Source organism: Stegodyphus dumicola, chromosome 1, assembly GCF_044657685.1.
Source record: "Stegodyphus dumicola isolate Sdum_Otavi_A_Nest chromosome 1, ASM4465768v1".
Taxonomy (NCBI): domain Eukaryota; kingdom Metazoa; phylum Arthropoda; class Arachnida; order Araneae; family Eresidae; genus Stegodyphus; species Stegodyphus dumicola.
The window spans coordinates 40081290-40106840 of NC_140768.1; the positions used below are offsets into that span (position 1 = coordinate 40081290).

Consider the following 25551-nt stretch of genomic DNA (forward strand, 5'->3'; position numbering starts at 1 on the left):
AGGCACCCCTAAATAAACTGAAAACACTGATATACATTATAATTATCCGACAACAACTTTAAAAACAAATTACCCTGAAAACGTTTAGACAATTATTTGGAATGACCGTTGTGAAAACCAAGAGCAAAGTTTTCACCCAATAGCCAAAACCATTTCACTTACAGCATTGCATTTAAAAAGTCTTTAAAAGAATTTCACATAGCTAAAACCAAGTACCTCTGACTACAACAACAAAGAACGTTTTCGAACGACGTGGTAAAAGATTGCTAACATGGACGACGGCATGCTGCATTCTTTGATGCTGCTTTGTTGCCTCCTGATGTTATTTCGCACATGCGCAGTGAGGTACGGAGGGTGGATAGCTTTGGAATGGTTTGTCCCTTTAAAGTAAGCTTCAGGGATATACATAATGTGTCTCTTCGGTCTGACGGAGCCACATTTGCCCCGAGGAACCTTTACTTCTTCTCCTTAGAGATTCTTTGGTACGAACGTAACAGCCCTAAAGTGAATGTGTAGTGTGTCCTAATGCATGATAAAATGATAGGACCATTTTTCTTTGCGGACTAGACTGTGATGGTATGGATGGAGCTCACACCGAACTGCACTGGATTAGGTATGAAACTTTAAGTTTCCTTTTGTTAGGTGAAGATTTCACATTTCTATCTTGTTTTGTTGCTTTCCTGTGAAATTTTGTCTAATGTCCATTTGGGCTAAAAATATTTAAAAGCAGCTTATCTTTAGAATTTCCGATACACAGTCTCGCGCGCTGGAGATAAAAACTTTTTCTTTTCCGCACAGTGCTCGCTTTGAAATCGTTCAGTTTCTTAATTAGAAACCCATAAATGCTTTACAAAATATGAAATAGATAATAAAGCAAATTCCAAATTCGGGCTTCCAGGTGCTCATATTCGGTTGGAGATGTACATTATTCAAAATTTGATGGCTCTAGGTACTGTTGTTTTTCCACAATACGAGGTACTACATACATACATTCGTGCAGATTCTTCATTATTTAGTTTCCTTAAGTATAATACAGGGCGATAATATTTGGTTGCAACAATTTGAAAAGTGATACAACGCTTTTAGTGATTGAAACCAAAATGTCATTTCAAGACATTTTGGTTTCAATCAAAATGTCTTGAAAATGTTGTTCTAATAGGACAAAATGTCTTGAAATGTTGATCTAATAGGACAACTTTATAGGAATGGAAATTCTCCTCTCCCCGCCAGACAGTTTCTCATACAGAATGCTCCATGTCTGATTCGCCTCCATGTTTACCAAGGGCAATTTGAATCATTTATAGAGCGGACGTTTCCGAGATTTCATAGCTTAAATGTAGGTAACTTTTCAGGACTATCAATCTAATTATTTTACTAAAATTTGTGTATGGAAATTTTTATCATGAAACTAAAGGTAGGCAAAAAATTTGCATTCCTGTTTGGTCACTAATAGACTACTTTAGAATTTCATTTTTTAACTTGCCCCAAAACATATATTTTATTTTAAATAATACATTACGTTTCCTTCTTTTCAGAATAATTTAATATGCCTGTTTGGAAACTACTGACTACCACATTATACTAACTCTTAGTGACATAGACTCAAACCGCAAATTCTTGAGATGACGATTCACACGAAATGCGACAGCGACAACTCTGTTGTCACCATTCGAATAAGCCTGAGCAGGGTTTGCTTTGCAAAAAGCTCAAGTAGCTCAAACAAAAGCTCGTCACTCAAACTCAAGACCAGCTTCATATTTATTTCATATTTGGTATTAACAATTATATAAGCTGGTATTGGAGAAATTGAAGCGTTCGTTGTGCCTGTTACTTATAGTGGCAATTTTTGGAACTATTTTTTATTTCATAAATACTTTCCTCATAAAAGTATGGCCTTTTGAGACAGATTTTATGATATTGTACGTAAGTACGTAAGTACACTTTGCTTTCGAGGAATACACCATAAATACAATAATAACTCTTTGAACATATATTTTTCCCTCATGTATATAATAATATGCTATTATTATTATCAATAAGAATAAATTTGGAAAATTTTTTTTTAAATATTCAGTCTGTGAGGATGAAATTGGAACCCCCCTTTTTTTTGTATAGAATTTGCTGTCATTGAATTCTAATTAAAATAAAGGACAGGCCTTAATTATAAAATTAGAAGAGCCGGAGTCCTCTGGAGTGCTATTTTAAAGGGTCAAGGGTAGTGGATAAATAACACAATAAATAATTAAACGAAGCAAATGGTTTTGCAGAAAGGTTTTGAATTCTTGGGCAGTATTAACAAGTTTTATTTCATTATGTTTTTAAGCGTTATAAACGTGTAATGTGAGTAAAATAGAATTCATTTCTCTTTAGCGCATACTAGGCTTTCATTTAATATTTGCTTTATGCGTATAACTTCACAATATCTTAAAAAAGAAAATAGAGATTTGCCTTCTTAATCAAATATCAGTTTATAAGGACAGATGACTTTTTGTAGTAAGCATGCTCTTCTTAGGACTTCAAGAAAACAGGGAGGGGAGCATAAGCAAAGTCGTGCAATTTGCAATTTTTCTAGTATTGCCGTTGTTTATTTATTTATTTTTTTTAACCAATGGCATGCCCTCAGCCGACTTCCGCTTAGCCACTACTAAGGCCAGACGTGGCCTTAGTAGCCACGTCTGGCCTTAGTAGTGGCTTTACCGTGCAGCTAATAGATGGTCACCTTCGGCTCCTATAAAGGGACGGACAATTACAACCATGGCTTCTTCGGGATTCGAACGTGGACCCTTTAGTATCGCAGTTGGCCCCTAACCACTCTACCGTCTGGGCGGCCCATTATTTAATTTATAAGGTATTTCTCCTGCCTTCCTAGTGCGCCTTCGTGGTGTAGTAGTTCTGCACGCTGGGCCGGTATTCCAGAGGTCCGTGTTTCGATTCAAAAAATACCGAATGTCTTTACAAGTGGCGTCCGGACTAAAAGGATGATGATTTGATGATGATTCTCCACACCCGGGATTTGGCGATTGTGTCTCCTAAAAGCCCCAGTCGCGCTTTAAAAAAGGGGGAGTATATAAGGTATTCATTTTTCATCTTTTCTGCTTCCAAATTACCTAAAGACTCTACAAATTTACCTTCAGTCTATTAAGGCGGAGGATGGAAAATTTGGCTATTGTTCGTTGTTCTCGCGCAGTTGGCACATTGATAAGACCTCCCTTAATATAATTTCGCGCAGATCCGTATAGCCCGACTGCGCAAGAAAAAGGCGAAAATGAATTTCGAAAATTAAATTTAAAAACGAAAGGGGCAGCGAAATGTTTTATGGATTTGAGTTAAATGCATTCATGATGAGTAAAATTATCCAGAATCTTTCACAAGAAAGATAGAGAGAAAGAGAAAATATTCACATTATGCTTAATTTCTTCTTATTATTGCAAGTGTGGATAACAGCCTGAAGAATGAAGCAATCAAGCTTAGATATTGATGGCTGAAATTCTTGAATAAAACAAACTACTATAAAAGGTCATGGTTTACTCTTTTGTTTTAAAGTTGAAATAATTGATTTGACAGTTTTTTATTTCTTCATAATTAAAGAAAATACAGAAAATGGATTCAGTCTGCTGTGATACGAAGTAAAACTGCTTCCTGATAAATAGGACAAATCAGATAACGACTTCTAACGGCCCTTATCTTTGTTCTTTGTTCTGTCAAATTAATTTTCCGTCTCATTTATTCCACTGATGAACCTGAAAGGACACAGAGCTCTCTGACTTCATTTGAATTTAAGTAAATAAATAAGAAAGAACTTGACGATTTAGATGATGTTTTTATTACCATTTGAGACCTAAACCTAGATTAGGATTTTAATACGTTTTTATTTTTTTTTAATGCCGAAATCGTCTAAAGTGATAGAGACATTGTAAAAGTGTGATATTCAAAACGGATTTGTAGTTTGGGTGTGCCTGATAATCCAAATTCCTATTATATGTGTTATGCCTACCTATTCAAGTTTTCGCTACTATATTTTTTTTCAACGTTGCATCAGAAAAGTTAGAATTCATATATATCGCTTATGATTTTCATAATATATACACTGAGAGTAAATGCAGACAATGTTAAATTCTTTTAAATTTAAGACAAATACATTGATCTTTCCAGCATATATTTTATGACTTGTGTAAAGTAACACACAATAGGATATAGCTCCTCCGTGACAACAAATTTAACACGCATTCCACAAGTGGCGCTAGGGAAGGAAATAAAAGTTCTTTAGCATATTCAAGAAAATTATTAGTTATTTAAATATATGCTTCGAAAATATTACTTCTCTTAAATAAATCAGCAAAAAAAGGGCACCGATTTTTTGCTGATACTCGCCATAAACCACCATTTGCAGTACATACGTCGGCAATTCTAAGCGTTTACTTCATATAGGCTGTAACAAATTTTTCTTGGAATATTGGCCCGCGCTTTTTGGATAATGATTTTTGGCTGATCTTTTTCCTATATTTTATATCTTCGCCAATTCTTTCCTGCGAACCTGCTGTATATTTTCGATGAGATTTTCAGATTTAGTAACGTGAAATCCAGGCTACGGTCTGAACGCCAGTTTGACACACTATGATGTAGTATAAAGCATGAAATAGGCGGTTATACAAGATTTTGCTTCTAAAGTAAATTTACCTATACACGAAGTGCTGAAAGAGCGATTGCAAAATTCCAATTCCATCACATTTCCTAGTATTGCTATGGACTGGCAGGCCCATTATTCGAAAGCAAATCGCTGTGACATGAGAAGCGAAAGCATTCCACAGTTGAATTATGGCTGAAAACTTAACAATTTTTAACATTTAGAGACGAATCCTTCATTCGGTTGGCTGAAGATTCTGCGTCTTATACTTCCATACAGGACTAGGAAAAATTCACCCTTTTTCAATTAATTTCCATCGAAAGAAGTCATCATAGCCCATGCGAAGCACTTTTTTTAAATTCCTTCTATTATACCACACTCTCCCTATATCTTTTTCAAATTTTCAATCGTTAATAAAATACTTTTTTATTCATCCACTCAAGTTCAAGTACATTTTTTAAACTTGTAGTGGATGACACTTGACGTTAATACAGTTTTTTCACATATTAAAGTCAATTGCTACTTAATTATTCCTGTTTATCGGAACTAAAGATATGCTGTTTTTTAAATATATTATAAGACATACAAATAATGGCCGTTATTAGGAATTCTCACGTGCTGTAAAAATTAAATTTATAACAACTTATAAATAATAGCACGTGACTGTGATAAATGGGACTGTAATATTTAACAAAAATAAGTGGCAACAGAAACACAGAGCTCTAAAGATTTTTAAAGTGTATGGAATTAAAGAATTGTAGTTTTATAGCGTTGGATGAAGCGGATGTAATGCCCCATTAATGGAGCGAAAATTCTCCCAATATTTCTATGTTAACGGGATAATAATATATGTTTAAAATATAACCTTTTAAAATGTCCCTTGCTTATTAAAATAAATAAAGGGCACTGTAGATTATGCAGTTATATATCTAGGACGGAAACTCTTCGCAGCGGGTCAAGCATATGTCGCCTTGAGTCGTGTGAAATCATTACCTGGAATATTAATTGAAGAACTGGACTGCTCGAAGCTCATTGGTAAGGTCCTTGCAATAATGAAGCATTACAAGAGATGGACAGAATAAGAAATTATGGACCACCATCAGTTTCATAAATTAGAAACGAAAAAATGTTAATAAAAAGTACCTAAAATAAAAATTTTCTTTTTTGACTTAAGTAAGAATTTACATTTTTTTTATATTACTTGTTTTAAAACACAATTAATTATCACAGAATATCGCATGATAAATAGTCCATATCATTTACTAATTTTCTTGCTATTCCATTACTGACCGTTCTACACCATCACATTATGCTTCTGTAGCTTCCACAAAGTATCACGTTGATATGCAATGAGAAACTGACATAAAATGAAGCTGTCTGTGAAGCAGGTGTTAAAGGTGCATCCAAATGCGAGGGAATTAAATTTGTCGAAGTGTTTGAGAAGCTTCAGTCTTCCCGTTTTCCGAGCTCAGAATACGTAAAAAAGCCCATGATTTTATGCTACCATGGGTACATTCTCGACTAACCAGAGATAAAGAAGCAAAAATCATCAAGCATAGACGAGTAGAGCTCGTCGAGTGCTGAATACGCATTTAGATTTCTAGATGAAATTCTATATTAATTCTAGATGAAAAATTATTTCCAGTGTATCATGAAAAATCGTTTTTGATATTAAAATAGTTTTTCATCGTGAATCACCTCTCGCGCAAGGTACTTTATTTGTTAAAAACATTTTCTTATATGCAGAACGTATCCGCATTTTCTTTGGCAATTATAACAGCCATATATGGGTTTTGAAATACTTACTGCTATTGTTAAATAAGATATTTTTTGAAACTCTATTACAAATTGGTCATCAAAATTACAAAAGCAACTTTTTAACACAAAGGGACAATTTACCCAGAAAGGTTATTAATTTCGTTTTGGTATTTTGCGTTGGTTCTCTATAAACGGAGCTTCATTTTCCAAATTGTTGCCACCAAATATTAGACGCCTGCATTTTATTTAAAGAAATTAAATAATGAAGATTCTGCAGGAATGTATGGATGTTTCTCTCACTGTGAAAAAATAAGCGGTACCTACAGACATCAAATTTTGAATAACTTAATCCTCCAATCGAATATGGACATATAAAGCCCAAATTTGTTTTATTATCTACTTCATATTTTGTACAACTTTAACGAATTTTTGATTAATAAACTCAACAATTTCAAAGGAAGCAATGGCAATTCTGTACGGGGAAAAATTATCTCCAGCGCATCAGACTGTGTATCGATAATTCTAAAGATTGCTCATTTTAAAATTATTTTTTGATATTGCTGTTGAATTGAATTTTATAATTTAAGTGCGAAGAATATGATATTTGTTAAATAAAGTAACACATAGAACGTTAAAAAATATCCCCTTTGAGCGTAATTTAAAATCTGAAAGCTTTCAGACATACTAATAAAGCGTGATGAATTTAATAAAATACGCTTTATAATATTTACCATTGAATAAAGCTCAATAGGAGATAACTCTGATTGGTAACAAATTAAGCGCTAGTAAATGTTTAATTAATAAAAGTTTTTTGAACTGTTCGGGACTCAAATTAATACAAAATGTTTCTTCCAATAAATTAATTCCACTTTATGCATAAATTTGAAACGGATTTAATTTTAAAGAAACTTTTCAACAGACAAGTTATTATAAACTCCTTTAAGTACAACACGTAATGGCAAGTTTGTATCAAGTTCCAAATAAAAATTAAGATTCCGTGTATTTGAATTACAACAACTGAAATCTTAATCAATCGTCGAATACCTTTGTATCTGCATTGTAAGGGATTTTCATATCTGTATGATAATTACAGGAAAGGAACAGAATAAAGGAATTGACAGAGTTATAGTCTTAAAAGGCTATAAGGCGTCAAACAAATGGTGAAAAGGGTACATACTGTCAACATATACAATAAAATAATCACATAAATAGTAAAATAATTTTCTGAGAGTTCAATGTTATGATGAATCAATGAATTAAAATCTCAAGATGATTTCACGTATTAAATTCGTACTTACTAAAGTCTAAATACATGAAATGAATTATAACTGCAGGGTTTCAATTAGTTAAATTAAGCAATTATTAAAATTTCTGTTATCTTTTCTGAACTCCTCAACTTCCCTTCGCCTTTCTTCGCCAGAATGCAGATTTAAAGTGAGTATTTAAAAGGGTGAATCTTGGAGTTTATTCAGAGCGTGTTTTGGCTGGCCAGCGCAAGTTAGGAGTCTGTCTTTGCTGTTCGCAGAGTTGTTAATATGCCTTTTTGGTCATTTTAATAATTATCACGCCGGGTAGGTTGTCGAGTCAGCCTAATTAGCCTTAACTTGTGCTAGTCCAGCACTACTCTTTAGCCTTAAATTTATTGTGTAACTATTCTTAAGTTCCACCGCAAGTTGTCGGTGTTATTGTAAAGCATGAAGTACATGCCTTTCTGTTCATAGTTGATAATAATAAAGGGTTATTTTTACCCTTCTTCTGTGTTGTTATCATTTATGCCTGTGAGAGAAGTCGCTAGGTTCCTCAGTAGGATCTCGTAGACTTTATGTAGCCAAAGAGAGTACGTTCCTACAAAACTATTAAAATCAGATCAGCCTGAACGATAAAGTTCAATTTCTTTTAAAAACCTAAATGCATTAAAATAAACTTTTTTTTCAATTAAATTATAACCTTTTTCCATTTCATATAACGTTCAGAGCGGCGTTTTCAGTTAATATATGAAAATTCTTGAGCCGTGTCAGTTATTTTTTTACCTTGCACTGTTTCAAATATGTATCTCGCTGTTCTGTAACTGTTTCAGATAAAAACTTATAACTGTTATCCAAAATTCTCTTTTATCTCTACTTGAACTATCGATTCCTTCACAAGTCTTTCCGTTTAAAAAAATTTAATAATCGTTTTAGTTTTTGAGCGAGCAGAAGATTTTTGAAACCCCGCATATGTAGGGAAAAAAAAATTCTTCTGTAAATCATTTATTTGGCAGTGAGTTAAAGAGACTGCATTCCCTTCATTAGAATTTAACAATTATCCATCTGTACTATTGTACAGACATTAGGATGTTTGGAAGCAAGAGAGATTGCAGACCACCACACCACGAAGGCACGTTAAGAAGGCGGGAGAAATCCTATGCATGAGAATTGTCAAATTAATAATGTATCGTACTATACTTTGCATTCTTCTATTACTTTACGAAACATATAATTACAAAAAGAATCAGAATACTTAGTTTTAATTCATTATCCTTAAATAGCACTGCAATAAATCTTTGATTCCGAATTGCAAAGGTCTTTCAAAGTGCAAAGTCCTCAACAACTTTAATATGATATGTTTTTCTGTATGACATTATTAGCCCAAAGAACCTTAGCCCAGAAGGGCTATTAATTTCGTTTTGCCATTTTGCGTCGAAACTTTAAAAGTCTGAAGCACTTTTCAAATTGTTGCCACCAAATATTATCGCCCTGTATTATACTATTGAAACAAATTAAATCATGAAGAATCTGCACAAATGTATGTATGGTTCTCGCACCGTGATAAACAACGGTACCCAGAGCATCAAATTTTTTATAACGTACGTTTCCATCCGAATATGGTCATATGGAATTTGTTTTATAATCGATTTCATATTTTATATTTTGTAAAACTTTAACGAATTTTGATTAACAATCCCAAGGATTTCAAATCGAGCAAATGCAACGTTGTACCAAAAAAAAAAAAAAAAAATTATATCCAGCTCGCGAGACTGTGTATCGGAAATTCTAAAGCTATACTCATTTTACAATGATTTTGTGATATTGCTCTTGAGCTGAATTTTGTGGTTTAAGTCCTAAGAACATGATATTTAGTAAATAAAGGTAACCTACAAGACGTTAAAAAAAAAAAAGTCCCTTTGGGCGTAATATAAAATCTAAAAGCTTTCAGATTTTTTTATTTTTATTTTTATTCATTGGGATTCAAAATACTATATCCATTAGTCCTATGGAGGATTAAATGCTTAATTCTTCTGATTTCTTGAATAAGATTGATTATTAGTGATTAATAATGTTAAAACGGTCCGTAATTCTTGAATTTTCCATATGCTTCATTCTGTACTTACAGATTATGTTTCTTCTGGTTTTATTACATCAGCTTAAGTAATTTATGTTAGAAGAATCTCTTAAATAAATTCAACTTTGTAAAGTGTTTTTCCGTTCTAAAAACTTTATTCCCTTTCACTAATTAGAATACATAATCGAAATAAATTTATTTTAGTTACCTCACAGTTATTTTACATGAAAGGTACTAAAAAAAAAGCATAACTGAATTAAATAATTTAACATACTGTAATTGTAAGGATTCTGAGTTGTCTGCGTTCCATTGCCTGCTGGAAAATGTGTGCCGTAAGGATTTAGATATGAACTCTGAGACAAAGAACTGTTGTTATTTTTGGTACTCTGATGACTTAAGCCACGGCCTCCTTAAAAAAAAGAGAAAAAATAGAGAATTATAATTGTAATTTGTTCTTGCATTATTACAGCATGTAAGCAAATAAAACAAGAATGAATACAAAATTTAAAACATATTTTGCGATGAAAGAAGCCATTTTTTTTTTTACATAAAGATTGTAAAGTATTATACATAATAACAGCCATTCTCTATGCCTTACGCAACATATACTCTCCAATATATATATATATATATATAAAAATTGTAGAAAGCTCGCCTAAAAGTTACCAAGAGCTGCCGCTCCAAAAGGTTAAAGACGTTTTCAAAAATCAATACACATGAAAAGCAAATCATTAGACATGTAAAACATAAATACAATAAAATTAAATAACAGAAAAAGTTAAAAAGTAAGCGGAAAATGGTAAATTAGCCCAATTCGATATCCAAACAGGCTTTTCAAGGGAAATTTCATTGTTTGAACGTCGAATCAAGCTAACCCCATTACGCGTTTCGCCGAAACAGACAATTGAAACTTTTACGCTAAAAAATTTTTTGACAAAGTGTCTTGGAAATTTTAATAGTCTCAATTCTCTGTTCCAATTTCCCGATGCGTCCGCTTAGAAAGACACATTAAGGTGTTAAAATATGTAAATCAAAATCAAACTTTCTAAATCTAGTCTAAAATTAAAATCAAAACGAAAATAAATAGCGATGAGCTATTAGTCCTAAAAATACAAATACATTCGGGCTGGGCCTGCAAGCTTAAAGATTAACAATTTAATTTTTAAATTGTAGATTTTATAAAACTGTAAGAAAACCTGTAGTTAATAATCAATATAAAATTTAAAAAAAAAAAAAAAAATTGAGAAAAGAACAATTCAGTGGGTCTTGCTAAGACCAAGAAAAAGTTGTAACAAAAGAAACAAAAAACTGACCTTGGCGATGTAAAGCTGTCCCTCTGAAAACATGTAGTAAAATGGCTGCTAACTTTAAGCGTCTTATTTTTGGATGACGTAGGTAGGGGGGAGCGAAGAGTTGTGGGCGTTTAGCCAATGCGAAGTGATTTTCGTTATCTGTAACTCGTCTCCTATTATCGGAGGGGGCCGGAAACCTCGTGAGACCAAAATTGTTTTTACTGCTTTGCTTGATATATATATATATATATATATAATAGTAGTAGGTAGAAACATTGCAACGATCTTGCTAAAAAGTTACCAGGAGCTGTAGCTCCACGAAATATTTCAACGCTGTATTACTAAAATATGAACTAAGAAGAAAATTTTTTGTCTGGAAAAACTGGAAAAAACTGTAAACACGCGAAAAAAACCGCCTAAAATTAACGTTGGAAGACATGCTAATGCACGAAAAAATTAATCTGATCGTTGTGATATGTGAAAAGTTAACACATATAGAAAATAGATTGACGGTAAAAAAATATATAAATATGAAAAGTTAATACATATAAAAAATATATGGACTGAAAAAATGCCAATACAATGCAAAAATTACAATGAAAACATAAATTGCAAAAATACAAAAATACAATAATTACATAGCGGAAAATGGTAAATTAACCCACTCGTACCCTCAACAGGCTTTTCAAGGGAAAAATGACTGAGTGTCGAACTAGGCTAAATACCATTACGCGTTTCGCCGAAACAGACCATTGAAGCTCTTGTTTAATGCGAAAATTTTTTTATAAAAAACATGAATATTCCCGAATAAATCTTACATATATATATAATTATGCGTAATTTAAAAAGTCGAATATTTGCGCTAAAGCTGCCAACTAATAAATAAATAATTTATTATTAGTAACGTTTTTTATAATATCATCTCCAAGGAATATAAATTTAATTAATGCGATGAATTATTGGCATAAATTTGAGTCATTATTTTAGATTTCTATTGTAGTAAAAATTTTACTTTTCATTTTTACTATATAAAAATTTTACTTTTTATTTTTACTATATAAAAATTTTTACTTTTTATTTTTACTATATAAAAATTTTTCGGTTAAAAATAATAATTCTATACAGTTTATTAAAATATTTTTACTACAGTAGAAATATAAATAACGTATATTTAAAATACTGACTCAAATTTATTCCAAATAATTCATCGCATTAATTGAATTTATCTTCCTTGGAAATGATATATAACAAAAACTTTTCTAATCATAAATTATTATATCTATATTTATATGATGATGATGATTTGGGAAATATAGCGCACAGGGGATATTGAAGTATGAAGCATGATTGTAGACGTAACAGGTCTAATAAAAAGCAGTCGTAGCAGACCTAATAATATATCTTTTAGATTTTAAACATTTTGTGGTCACAAATAATTTGGAGCACTAATCATGCCTGTTTCATTTACATTTACATTTTTGATACCTTTGCGGTAAGGAGAGAGCAGCAAGCAGCAGTCAGACCTGGTGGAGGTGCAGAAGCGAAGTGTCATGTGTTTAGGACGAGTTAGTTTTGGTTACAATACCATTTGATTGGTTCAATAATATAGCTCTAAAATTATTATTGGTTGAAGGCTTATGTAAATTGCTTCGTCAAACAGTTATTGGAAAACTCATACGGTATTGATTAATCTAGAAATAAAGCAGTCCAGAGAAAGGTATTATACGTAATTACTATTTTTAGAATAGAGAAGGGAACTAGCCAAATTAAAAGGAAGAATAAAAGGGACTATTGCTAGTTAAAATTAGAATGAATAAGAGTTGCTTTGCATACTTTTATCTTACATATATCCTATCGACTCGATGTAATAACTTGGCAAAGTTAATGGCATCGCACACGGATGCGTAAAAAAGCAAAAACTTGCAGACGTGACAGTACATATATAATTTATTTTTGGACAACTAATTTTTGAGACACATACTCTGATTCATACCTCATCATGAGCACAATATACACCCCACAATTTTGGAAGCTTTGCACGTCTTCAAATAATAAAAGACACACAGAATTGAGCAGCGAAGTGTTGGTTTTCAGAAATGAAGCGGAAATGTGTTTGAGGCATTCAGAAAAAGCATGGGAGAGATAAAAAAAAAAGTTTTGGTTTCAGTAAATTGGGATAAGAGGTACCTGCATTGCAGCGTTACGTAAGATATTATAATGTGGATTAATATGGAAATGATGCAGTGTTGATTGATATGTTATAAATAGTTACAACGTTTAGGATAGAAAGGGGAAGGAACCAAATTAAAATGAAAATAAATAAGGGACTATTTGCCATTTAAAATTAGAATTTCGCTTTGTATATTTTTATATTATAATTTATTATCTTTTCTTCATATGTGTATGTGTAGATATATGCACTATAATGAAGTCTTAAAAGTTTGAAAGCCCAAAACCAGACTTTTGTAGTTATGACTGTCTACAGTAATATGTGAGACCGATTGCAACACCTCTAATGGCAAATTACAATTGCAATTGTCATATGTATTGAACAGCCGTTAAATATGCATGGATATGCATCGTATTTTAATATTGGATGTTTTCTCGGCATTCTTAAAATCGCGCCATTTTTATCCGTTAATACATCTTCACGCACAATCATATCTTCGCGAAAATTGTACTTTTTACACTCTATGCGGTAAAATGTTTCTTATTATGCCAGCATATTAATTCAAATAAATTTGTCCTTACTTCAAAAATAAATAATTAATTGCCATTAGAGGTTGAAATTTACCATTAGCCGGTTTGCCAATCGATTGCAACTCCTCTAATGGAATTAAGCGGTATTGTTGCAAAACTATTAAGCAGAAAATAGTATGGAGCGTCACCAATTTAGTACGAAATGACGCGTTATGTTATACCAATAAAATGAATAGAAGCTAGAAATATAGATCCTTCTCTAATACAAAATGACAATAATGCTATTAATCACATAGATACATATCAAAGTTTTAATTTTACTTATTAAATATAAAGTTTAAAAAATATCCATTATTGTTTTTAAATAGGATGTACTATTTAAAAACAATAATGGATTTTTTTATCATAAAACTATATTTTGATACATTTAAAGGTGAACAAAGAATATGACTAAATTGCACTTTTCAATCTTCTGATTTGTATTTATAATTTTCATAGCTAACTGTAAATGAACTGTATTTATTTTATTAAATGAAATATTTCCGAAGATTAATGATTTTATGTTCAGTAACTGCACTTTAAGTAGACAAATTTGCATACCTGCAACGCCATAAGATTGGGACAGAACTCCGTAAGTGGCTTGGCTGGCTTGATTGTAAAAGTTAGACGCGGCCTGCATAGAATAGGCAGAATTTTGAGCTCCAAACTGCTGATAGGCCTGCATGCTGCTGAAAAAAAAAAAAGAAAAGTTTTAGTCATAAAAGCACATCTACTATGCATCATATTTGATTTAATTCAGATTCATATAAAATTATATAAATTTTCATATAAAGTGGCCTGCTAGTGGCGGAGTGGATAAAACTACTAAACACTTCAATCGAAGTTCGGGTTGGTCACGAGGGTGCTACTTTTAACATTTCCTTCGTGCATAATGTAAGTAGGTTTTCTTCAGAAATCTTTCACGAAGACACCTTTTTTTACCTTCTTCGATAGACTTTGCGTACTTAGTTATATTTAATTAAATAATGGTTTTATAAAATACTCTACATGATCTCAAATATTTTAAACAGCAATACTTTTAAATATACGCTACACTATTATAATGGTTATTTTGAAACAATTCCAAGATAATAAATGGGATAACTAATAATAATGATAGCATTTTGAACACTGAATTTCTAATATTTTCTTTATTATTTATTATCTCATTTACTTGTCTAAAAACCCTTGATATTTAATTGATAAGATATTCAGAAAATAGATAATTTATAAATATGCGTTTTTGAAGAAAATATTTAAATAACTCGAAATTTTTAAGATAACAGTCGGCAAAATTTTCTAACTATTCATTAATTATCAAGTGAAAATTGATTCAAATGATTTACCAAAAATGTGCCGCAGAACTATGATAATGGTTAGCAATGCTGACTGCCGTACCGAAAGACCCAGGTTCGAATCCTGGAGAAGGCATGGATGTTTATAAATGTATAGTGTCTGTGTGGCATGGGAGCACTCTAAATATGCAGCGAGCTTCTGGCCTCTCGTGAGGTTGCTGGTAGGGAAAGAGGGAGAGACACTCGAATCCGTCCCCCCGGTTCTGTCACGGAGGTAGGAAGTAAGTTCTGTCATGGAGGTTTCCTACCTCCATGGGTTCTGTCCCTCGAAACTGGGAAGGGGGACTGAGCGACGTCGCACCACGGGGCTCAACGGCTCTTGCCAACGACAGGCGCAGTTTTGCACTCCTTGCCACGATTAATTTCGTGGACTTGTTCTGATGTTACCGTCAGGCAAGTGAGAAAAGTCACAACAACTAAAAGAGTTTAAATATTAAATATCAGGTTCAATTAAATTCTCCCAAAATTCATTTCGGAGTAAAAAAGCGAGACTTGAATATTTATTAAAATATACTGCAGCATACTTTTGTTAAAATTTTTTTAAAGTATTAAAATACATGTGCGTATATACATACATGTATATATGAGCTATGTCATAGCTCAGATATACATACATGTATATATGAGCTATGTCATAGCTCAGAACAACTATTTTACTAATGAAATACTTTATTGTCAGTTAAATTACTTCAAACAATTTCATTTGAAACATATAACAAGACGTAAAATAACTGCAATATTCCGTAAAGTTCAATAAATGAATCAATAGGTAACTAGGCAAAACAAAAATGTAAATATACATTAAATAAAAAACAAAAATAATAATTGTAAAAAATATTATTTCTGAAGAAGCATTGCTCAAAACAAAATCACAAAATTTAATAAATGATACGTAATTATAGCTTCTTAAAAATATTAGACTAGAAAAAATTCAAGCTACTTATTATTTTACAAAAGAAAATTATAAAAATGAACTCTGGTTTAATAATGGACAATTCTTTTTTAAGAATTATAAAAATATTGCTCAGATTTGCCATTAATGGAAAGAATGATTGGCTTTGTCCCATTTTTTCACTTTTATAATAATCTAAATTACAGATTATTTAAAGAAATAAGGATTTTATAATGCCAAATTTTTCCCGATGATGTAACGAGAGAAGATTTCTTTTTCATCTTATTTTTATGAGAATTAAGCGACTTTTCATCGACGTTAATTGTGAATAAAATGTACAATTTTTAATATTATTTGCTTTAATATTAAAGCCCAAATAAAATTAAGAATTTAATTCTGATTGCTTATTTTTCTTTAAGCATTTTGAGTACAATGTGTAATAAAAGTTACAAAATAGGCTTAATTGTTTGTCATGTAATTAATTACTTATTTATCTTCATTACATATAAATCACCATTAAATAAAAATATAAATCACCATTAAATAGAAATATAATTATTTATACATAAATCACTAATTTAACATTCGGGAGAATTTTTACATAAGGATCTCATTGTTTTGAATATTATTTAGATCTGCTAAATTTGTTTTAATGCAAATAAATGTAATTTTTTTTTTTTTTTTTTTTTTTTTTTTTTTACCGTACAGTGATCTATCTACACAATGGTATCCATCGAAAGGAGGAAAGCCCCGCGGAAGGCTTTTTAAGGGAAATTGACTGGTATTCACGTTACGCATGGCATGGGAAAACCACGGAAACGTCTGCAGCCAGGGATCTAGGATTCGTACGCGAATCAAACAACCAGTGTTCAGCTACTTTACCGCTAAATGTCCTGGAGTATTATCGAGAATTAAGAGCATTTTTTAAAGCTGAGGTTTTGCTGTTCTAAGTAATGTTTGACTTGTTAAATGAATGAATTTTCAAACAGGTGATTAAAGAGGACTATCGCTACGCGATCGATGGACTGAAATTCTCGCGGTAGACAAATTAAATGGAGACAATAAAGAAAGCGCATTTTACATTATTATTCTTTAAGATGTTAAAGTGTTGTTACACATGAATGAATATACCTAAAAGTAATTAGAATAAAGGTAAATAATTAGAAACTAAATACTTCTTTTTGCTTTCCTTAACTATACTTTTTAGTCTTATAAGGCTGTGTACACTAATTTCTTAGCAAATTTAATTGCTTTGCTTTTTGTCTGTTCTCTTCAGTTCACTTGCTTGCATCAGAATTATGTACGTAAGTAACTAAGTCCATGTAAAATCAGAAGATCTGATTTTACATGGATCAAATTCTATTTGCATTGGATTCGATTGCCTGAAATCATTTAAAGTTTCTACTGTATTACTATTTCACTTGCATTTAGACTCCCTGGAATATTGTGTAAAAATATTATTTAAGAAGTATTGCTCAAAACAAAATCACTAAATTTAATAAATGATACATAATTAAAGCTTCTCAAAAATATTAGACTAGAAAAAATTCACGCTACTTATTATTTTACAAAAGAAAATTATAAAAATGAACTCTGGTTTAATAATGGACAATTCTTTTTTAAGAATTATTAAAATAATTCTCTTTCCTTACCTTAGCCCACCTATTGCTCAGATTTGCCATTAATGGAAAGAATGATTGGCTTTGTCCCATTTTTTCACTTTTATAATAATCTAAATTACAGATTATTTAAAGAAATAAGGATTTTATAATGCCAAATTTTTCCCGATGATGTAACGAGAGAAGATTTCTTTTTCATCTTATTTTTATGAGAGAATTAAGCGACTTTTCATCGACATTAATTGTGAATAAAATGTACAATTTTTAATATTATTTGCTTTAATATTAAAGCCCATTTAAAGTCATTTTAACTTTACTGATGCCCACCAGCGGCCGAGCGGTAAAGTCGCTGAACACTGGTAGTTCGGTCCCAGGTTCGAATCCCGCGAACTGGCTGTCTGCATGGGCGTTTTCTTGGTTTTCCCCATGTGTAACGTGTATAGGAGCCAGTTTCACTTAGAAAGTCCTCCACGAATTCATCCCTCCACTTAGGCAGATAGCCCTCAAGGCTTTGCCATAATCACATATTTTAATTTTATAACCATTATTTTATGTTAACCCCCTTTAATATCAAACTTTGTTTTAATTTCAAGCCAGAATGCAAATTTCTACCGCGCGAGAGGTATTCAAATTAGGTAGAAAGAAGAAAGTATTTAAAGGAAAGTTTTGGAGGCAGAAATCAGAGCATGTTTCTGCTTGCTTAAAGGCCACATTGCTAACTTTGATTCTCTAGCAGTTCTGCAGCATTGAGTTATTCTTTCCATTAGGCTTGTTTACGTCCACTTCACTCACAGCCAACTTGCTCGCTAATTTAATTGTGAAACCGTTAGGCAATGCTTAACTTCATTAATTTTAAGTTTCTCCATTATCTATGATTTAAGCCAAAAGTGTTGGTTTCTATGAGCACGAGTTGGTGCCGACTGTTTGACCTGAGTACAGAAGACAATTGTTTTCTTGTTAATGTACCTAAGGTACATATCTCTAGTATGTGACTGTTTGTAATTAATAAAAGCGTTCTTTACACCCTTTCCTTGTCTTTGTGGTATTTACAAAACATAGCGATAATTCGCATATTGTCTTTTTTAGAGTTTTGGCTTTAGTCTATGTTACCAAAACCAAACTTTACGACTAAATGATCAGTAAAATTACTTGATGAAAGAGTATTACTACTGTTTAGGTTACACCTACCTAAATTTAAGATTTCTACTAAGTAAAACAGAAGCGCACCGAGGTAAAATTTAAAATTAGTTAAAAAAAGCAACCTTGAGACAGGCACAAAAATGCTGCTTGATACTGAACGATCAAATTACGTGAAAAACACGCGAATGTGTAACAAAACTACTGATAAAATTTTGCTTCTGAAGAAAAGAAACTTATATCTGAATATCTGATAATTCTAGAAAACAATAGAGTTTTATTCCAGTTTGATGTCATTCTAAGGTTGCTTAATGTTAAGCTTTTTGCCTAATGTTAAGGGTCCCACTTTAAAATTTAGTAACTGCTACCATCTACACCTCGCCATTAATCTATTTGTGCTAACAATTTATAAATTAGTAAGTGTTCATCTTATAGATAGTAGATAGTTCAAAGACAATAATACAATAGAAGTCCAAATGTAGGGACAGCAGACCATACGGATGATTGGAATTCCGGAATATCGAATTGGCCTAATACCTATTCATCATGATACCTGTTTACTCTGTTGGCCTAATACCTATTTACTTAAATACAAGCGTGGCAATTTCATTTGTCATTTATCCTATTTTGTTTCTGAAAAGATTATAGCGTTAAACAGGGTAAAATAGTTTTATTTCTACTAGGCAAAAGGCAAACGTACGCATTAGAAAAATTGGAAAATACATTATTAGACAAAATGCAAAACACTAACGTGAACAACGGAATTGTTTTTATTCGCCTAGACACACAATCTATTTCTGCTAATATAATTTTTATTTTCACAGACCTTAAACTGCACACACAGTTTTTACATGTATTTCACTGTTAACTAAAATTTTTAAAAAATTATGTGATTCAAAAATGCATTATCTGTTTCTATTTAACTAAAATTCAATAAAAAAACGTTTTTAGAAAAAGAAACATAAGCAAATGTAAGATTTACTTTACCTATCATGTTGTGTTTATGTTAATTCTCTCCTTTAACTTTCACTACTCTCAAGCCTTTCCTTAGACGTAAATTAGATTAAATATAAAGAGATACCCTTGAACGCACCAGCAAGCAGGCTTTTCACGAGCCGTTCTCCTGTATGCCAATTTGGTTTTAGTGAGTATTTGTTTTAATTAGTTAGTGCTTAACGCTAGAATTCCAGAATAGCTGGATTCAAGTTAATTGAAGTTATATTGTTTTCATGTGCATTTAAGTTATTATATTTCTAAGACCCTTTAAAAATAGTGAAAGAGTTATTTAAATTTTTGTTGAATCTGTAAAACGTGATTTAATAGAAGTTTTAGTTACTTTTTCTCTTTTGTTCGTGCTCTTTGATTTTCAGATTTCTAGTTAATAGCAAAGACAAGAATTTGTAGGAAGCACAAGAAGATTCAAAATAGTTTAGCTAATACTTAACTAAGTTTAACCTAAACCTAAAACGTGAGAAACAGTCAAGGAACAGTAAGAGTACAGAAGACAACTGTTTTCTTGTTAATGTACCTAAGCTACATATCTCTATGTGACTGTTTGCAATGACATAGTCTTAAATTCAATGAGATAAATTTGTATGAAACTTTTATTGCATCACAAAAGGTTACTTTTTAATAAATGACGATAATCATTTCATACAGATTTATTTAAATTAATCTGATAGCTTCTTATTATAGGTATATTATAATATTTTATCTCTTAGCATTACTTAAATCAGCAAAAAAATTTTAAATATGCAAATAAATTATTGAAAGCATGAATTAAGCTGCAGTACTCGAATGATGATTAAAATAACCAGGATTCCGAATAGCTACAGTTAGAGTAATTGGAATGATACTTACGTATTATCGCAAGCACTTTACTAGAGGTCGCCTAACTCTGGCAACCAGGTGTATAATAGTTCTTTAGTTAACTATATCCATTGCAAGTTACAGTTCGAAAATTCACCGAATCCCCTTTTTGCCCTGCAAAAACCGCCAAACTGCGCCAAGGTGGTTGCGCTAATACGTAAGTACCATTGGAGTTCTACTGCTCTTAAATTTTGCATCCAAATTTGTGCTTAGGCAATAGATTAGAAGCAAGGCGTTATATAGGCATTATTTGACTAAAGTTAAAAATTAAAAGTTAACAAATAAACCTATGCTCGTTTTCGCCGATAAGCATACTAATCAAATTATAATAAATAATAATTATTAAATTAATTATTTTGAATAAGTAGTTTTAACTTCAGATGATTACCTGTTATAATAGGATGATGGATAGGAACCTGTAAAATCCAGCGCTGCAGCTTTACTTGAACTTATATCACCTGAAAAACAAGGACGAATTAAGTAGAAATTTTAAAATCAGGAAATAATAACTTTTTATAGAATATAATTAAAACATATGGATATTTTTTGCTTTACCTGTATAATTCGCTAAAGAATCTGTGGTTGGGTATCCAGAATCGAGATGAGATCCGTCGGTACCAGCTAAGTGTTCAACTTTTACTAAAAGGAAAAGCAAAAAATAGGAAAATTATAAGTACCAATTATTGGAAATGTCCAAACTTTGTTTCGTGTCGATATAAAGTGAGAAGACTTTATGTATTTGGAAAAACAATAAAAGTGGTTTTCACTTTCGGAGTAAATACACTCATAACCCACAACAACCGAAAAAGTTGCACACACACGGAAAATATCTGTATAAATGAAATCGTTAAATCAAGCATAGATATTCCTTATTGTTACATAGGCAAATGATTCGAATTTCACACTCATCAGCAAAGGCAAGCTTATTATCGTACCTACTACAGTATAAAAGATCATGCCGATAAGCATAATTTTGATTAATGTTGTGTGAAACCACAAGCGCTTATCAGAGCTAAGGTAATCGTTTCGTTGTCGTGCTTCACTCTTCCAAATGGATGGGCATCGTGGTACGGAAGGCAATTTTCTATGATGCCTAATCAGCACTGGTCTTACTTCACGTGCACTTTGACAGCTCAGTGGTACGAGGATGAAGTCCATCGACTTGTAGCATTGCTGTCAGTGAATGCCAGCACCAGTACTCAATTCGAACAGGAAAACGTTTGTCTTCATACTTCTGCCACCTCAAGGTTTGCCTTGCAGTCATAGAGACTATGCATTGGCACGCCGTATTGCCAGACCTGTTCACAACAGAAAATCTTTGAGATAGTCTAAGCTTCTCTGCCAAGATTCCAATACTGCCACAAAATCTGCAAGACCAAAAGATAGAATCCAGTCTGCAAGAGAATGAGATAACGTAGGTTTATGTTTGCTGAATACTGTAGTTTGCCCTGCCCTGAGTTCGAAAAAAGGCAAACGGGCTGTTGGTATGGTTGATTTTCGTGGTATTTCCCATGTATAACGTAAATATGAGCCACTTTATCTCAGGGAGTCCCCCGCGAAGGCATCCCTCTGCTTAGCCAGATTGCCCTTACAGCTTTGATATATGATAAATAATCCAACTTCACCTACTGCATTTGTAAGAAATTCGCTTCTTACGTGAACATTTCCTGGGAGTATGTAACGCAAAAATGTTTAAGAGCTTCTCTAGGTAATCAGCACGTCATTTTCGAATCTTAGAAATATAAATCTATTGTATAAGTGTTAAAAAAAGGCAAACGGGCTGTTGTGTTACTATGAGTATTAACCTCCTACTAATCTAATGTGTGTTTTACTATGAGTATTAACCTCGATATAGTCTATGTATGGAAAGAAATGCGTTATTTAAATATGAATCCTAGAAATATAGAAACAGGAAATGCACCCAGAGTATTCTATATATTTAAAAAAAAAAATACACGGTTTCTTTCTCTGTATACGTCATAAAGTGAGAATTTTAGGCCTTTAGATCAACCTTTTGATTCTTAGCAGAATATTTGGAACAGTTATAATTAAATATAGATTTTTATCTATATTTGGTACTTATGTTTGACGAAAGTGCTTCTTTTATTTGACTAATATGTTATAATATTTTAATAATATTTAATTAAAATTATTATTTTAATAATTTATTTAATTATAATTTTAATAATATAATTATAATGATTAAGAAGTTTTATAGCATAACGAAAAATTATGTTTTAGGAACAAATGCATTAAACAGATTTAAAGCTCTCCAAATCTACAATGTATAGGATTCACAAATTTAAATCCCTTAATTGAAAAGAACCTGTCGTGCTCTGCATGTTCTGTATTCAAGTAGAAGACTGCCCTAATATGGTTTAAACACTATAACTAATGAACTCATTCGGTTTAGCAAAATTGCTTTACCTATGCAAATATAAATACCAAGCTACATGCATGAAACAGAGAATGATAACTGAAATTTTAAATGCTAAATTTAGAAAACTCAAAAGAAAAAACTAAATGCATAATTACTAATATATTTATAAACAATAGTTTATTAATTGTTTGCTGACAAAGAAATTTTTAGATAATGAAGAAGTATATTTCATATTAGTTGTCTCAAAAATTTTCTGGGGCTTTGGGTTCTTTTAATAACTTGCGAAATTTCTGCAATTTTTAATTGCAAATTCCTTAAAAATCCTTCGCGTATCCTTGAAGGTAAGCAAATCATAAATTTAACAAACTTTATCCTTAAGATACAATAACACGCCGAACAAATATCAATTTAGAAGTCAAACAACAAAAATCAGCGTTATATTTTCAAATTTTCACAGGACTAGTTTCGATGGTTTTACCGAACCATCATCCTCAGCTGCAAAAGCGCAAATGAACGAGATAAGATAAGAAAGCCTCAACAGGAGATAAGCTACTGGCGCCATCTGTTGATGAAACCAGAATTGCATTTCACATTCAAAAAAAAATTTTCTGTTCTAGTTAACGACCCTAATTCCAATCCATCTTTGCCTTCAGCCTTTAACTTTATCCTATCTACATATATTATAGAAAGGTGTAATACTTGAGATTTCACAACTACTTTGTTGATGATACTACAAACGGAAAATATTAGTGTTCATTCTGATAAAAGGCTTTCCGGTGTAATGTTTTCGGTTTTTGCGGCTTAATTTTCAAAGAAACAGAATCATCTGTGTGGTGCAGCTGAAGTTCTAAGTGTAATAATAATTCCTTTTAAGGAACAAACTATTTCTCCCGTCTTAGCTTGCCTTCGTGGCACGCTCGGCGCGGTTATGTGAACGCGGTCAGCACGCTCGGCGCGTATTCGAAATAGTCCATGATTCGAGTCCCGGCGGGGGCATTGCTCATTTTCCTCTCTCCTGCTTCGACATAACACAATGTCTCTACAAATCATCCCGATTACGAATCCTTTACAGGAGGATTCGCAGATCATTCTTGGGTATCTTTTCCACTTTGTGACTAAAGATACAATTGGAAATGTATTTTTTACTAAGCATAACAATTTGATTCGTTTGCAGTTAACAGAAGTCTGGAAACGGAATACGAAAACTGAAATTATCATAAATACAATATTTTTTGTAAAATAAACTTACAGTTTATCCGTCACTGTACCTACATGTTGTATGTCTTGTATATTATTAAGAAGAGACACTTAAATTCCGTGGTTGATAGCAAGTTTTTCAGCGCTCTCTCTGAAAAAAGTTTTTATTGCTTAATATAATTTTTAAAATACAGTTTAAATGCGCAGAATGACTTTTAATTTTAGAACTACAGTACGATCGGAACTCCACTCAAACAAGATCCCAGCAACAACGAGCAAAGCAACGAAAACTATTTCATATGCAAACGAATTTTGTTGAACATCTAGTATTTGATTTATGTATGAAGGGGAATGAAATCCGTAACATACCTGAAGGTTCACTGCCGCACATCCCCCATGCGGATGTATTGTACGACGGCGAATCATTGGGACTTGCCATAGAACCTAGGACACCTGAAATTTAATTAGAATTTATCAAGTAATATAAATTGTTGACATGAGTTCAGAATATGTAAAAAGATTTATATTATAGATATAACATCATGTATTTGCTTAAGGATATAAATATGTCTTTTGCTGTAGACAAAGACATATTTGGACTGGCAAAGACATATTGGCAATGATACATTGGCTATGATACATTGGCAATGAAATGATTCTCCGAACAATGAGAATGGTGGATTGTATAATAGTAAGTAATCTATGACAATATCGAATGTTATATTGATAAGTGAAGCAAATAATACTTAAATTTTTACCAACAACTATCGACAATGCTGTGCAAATATTCTTGCACATCCCACAATTCAAGCTGAAGTTCATTATTTTTCATAGAACGTTACTAATTATATTATAAAAGGTTGTTTTAGAGAGATAAAAATAGTCTTTCAGCAAATAAAAATGTTAAATAATTTTGCAGGAGCTGATAAACTTTCATTGTCTAAATAGTTCCTGTCAAGACTTTTAGAGTTTAGGAAGAAACCGGGTGGCAGAATTTAGAAGCTGCAGACTTTGCATCGGGCGGCAAAATGTCTACCTCCGGCTCTGGCTGCGAGATCATGTATGTGAACCAAACTGTTTTGTTCTTTAGAAGACTATCGAATGGAAAATCATGTGGAAGATTTAGGTTTACAATTTTTAATTGGTTGATTTGGTGCTAAATCTAGAACTTAATAGAGCCCTACAGAAAGTTCCTTTAATGAAACCTTGTTCCAAATACGAAAAACTCGCTAAATAAACTAACTAAACTTTTAAACTTAAAATAACTAAACTTTGAAGTAACTTAACAAACCGTTTCCATTTGTCTGTGTGACATAGAAAGAATTAAGAAGGAAGATGATTGTCACTTGAGCTCAGAGAAATGGTTAC

General features: G+C 32.0%; 1 protein-coding gene across 6 annotated transcripts in view; it reads right to left on the reverse strand.

Annotated features, from left to right (window-relative positions):
* eya (eya transcriptional coactivator and phosphatase 2) overlaps nt 1-25551 on the reverse strand; it is a 493645-nt gene that overhangs the window by 90275 nt on the left and 377819 nt on the right. For 5 of the 6 annotated variants that reach the window (XM_085814100.1, XM_085814095.1, XM_085814105.1 and 2 more), the window contains exons 4-8: nt 24553-24636; nt 21162-21245; nt 20995-21064; nt 14296-14423; nt 9978-10112 (exon numbers count right to left, since the gene is read on the reverse strand). In XM_085814100.1, the coding sequence (XP_085670226.1) occupies nt 9978-10112; nt 14296-14423; nt 20995-21064; nt 21162-21245; nt 24553-24636 (501 nt within the window). The remainder of the gene's footprint in view (nt 1-9977; nt 10113-14295; nt 14424-20994; nt 21065-21161; nt 21246-24552; nt 24637-25551) is intronic. The other variant, XM_085814087.1, reaches the window with a different exon arrangement.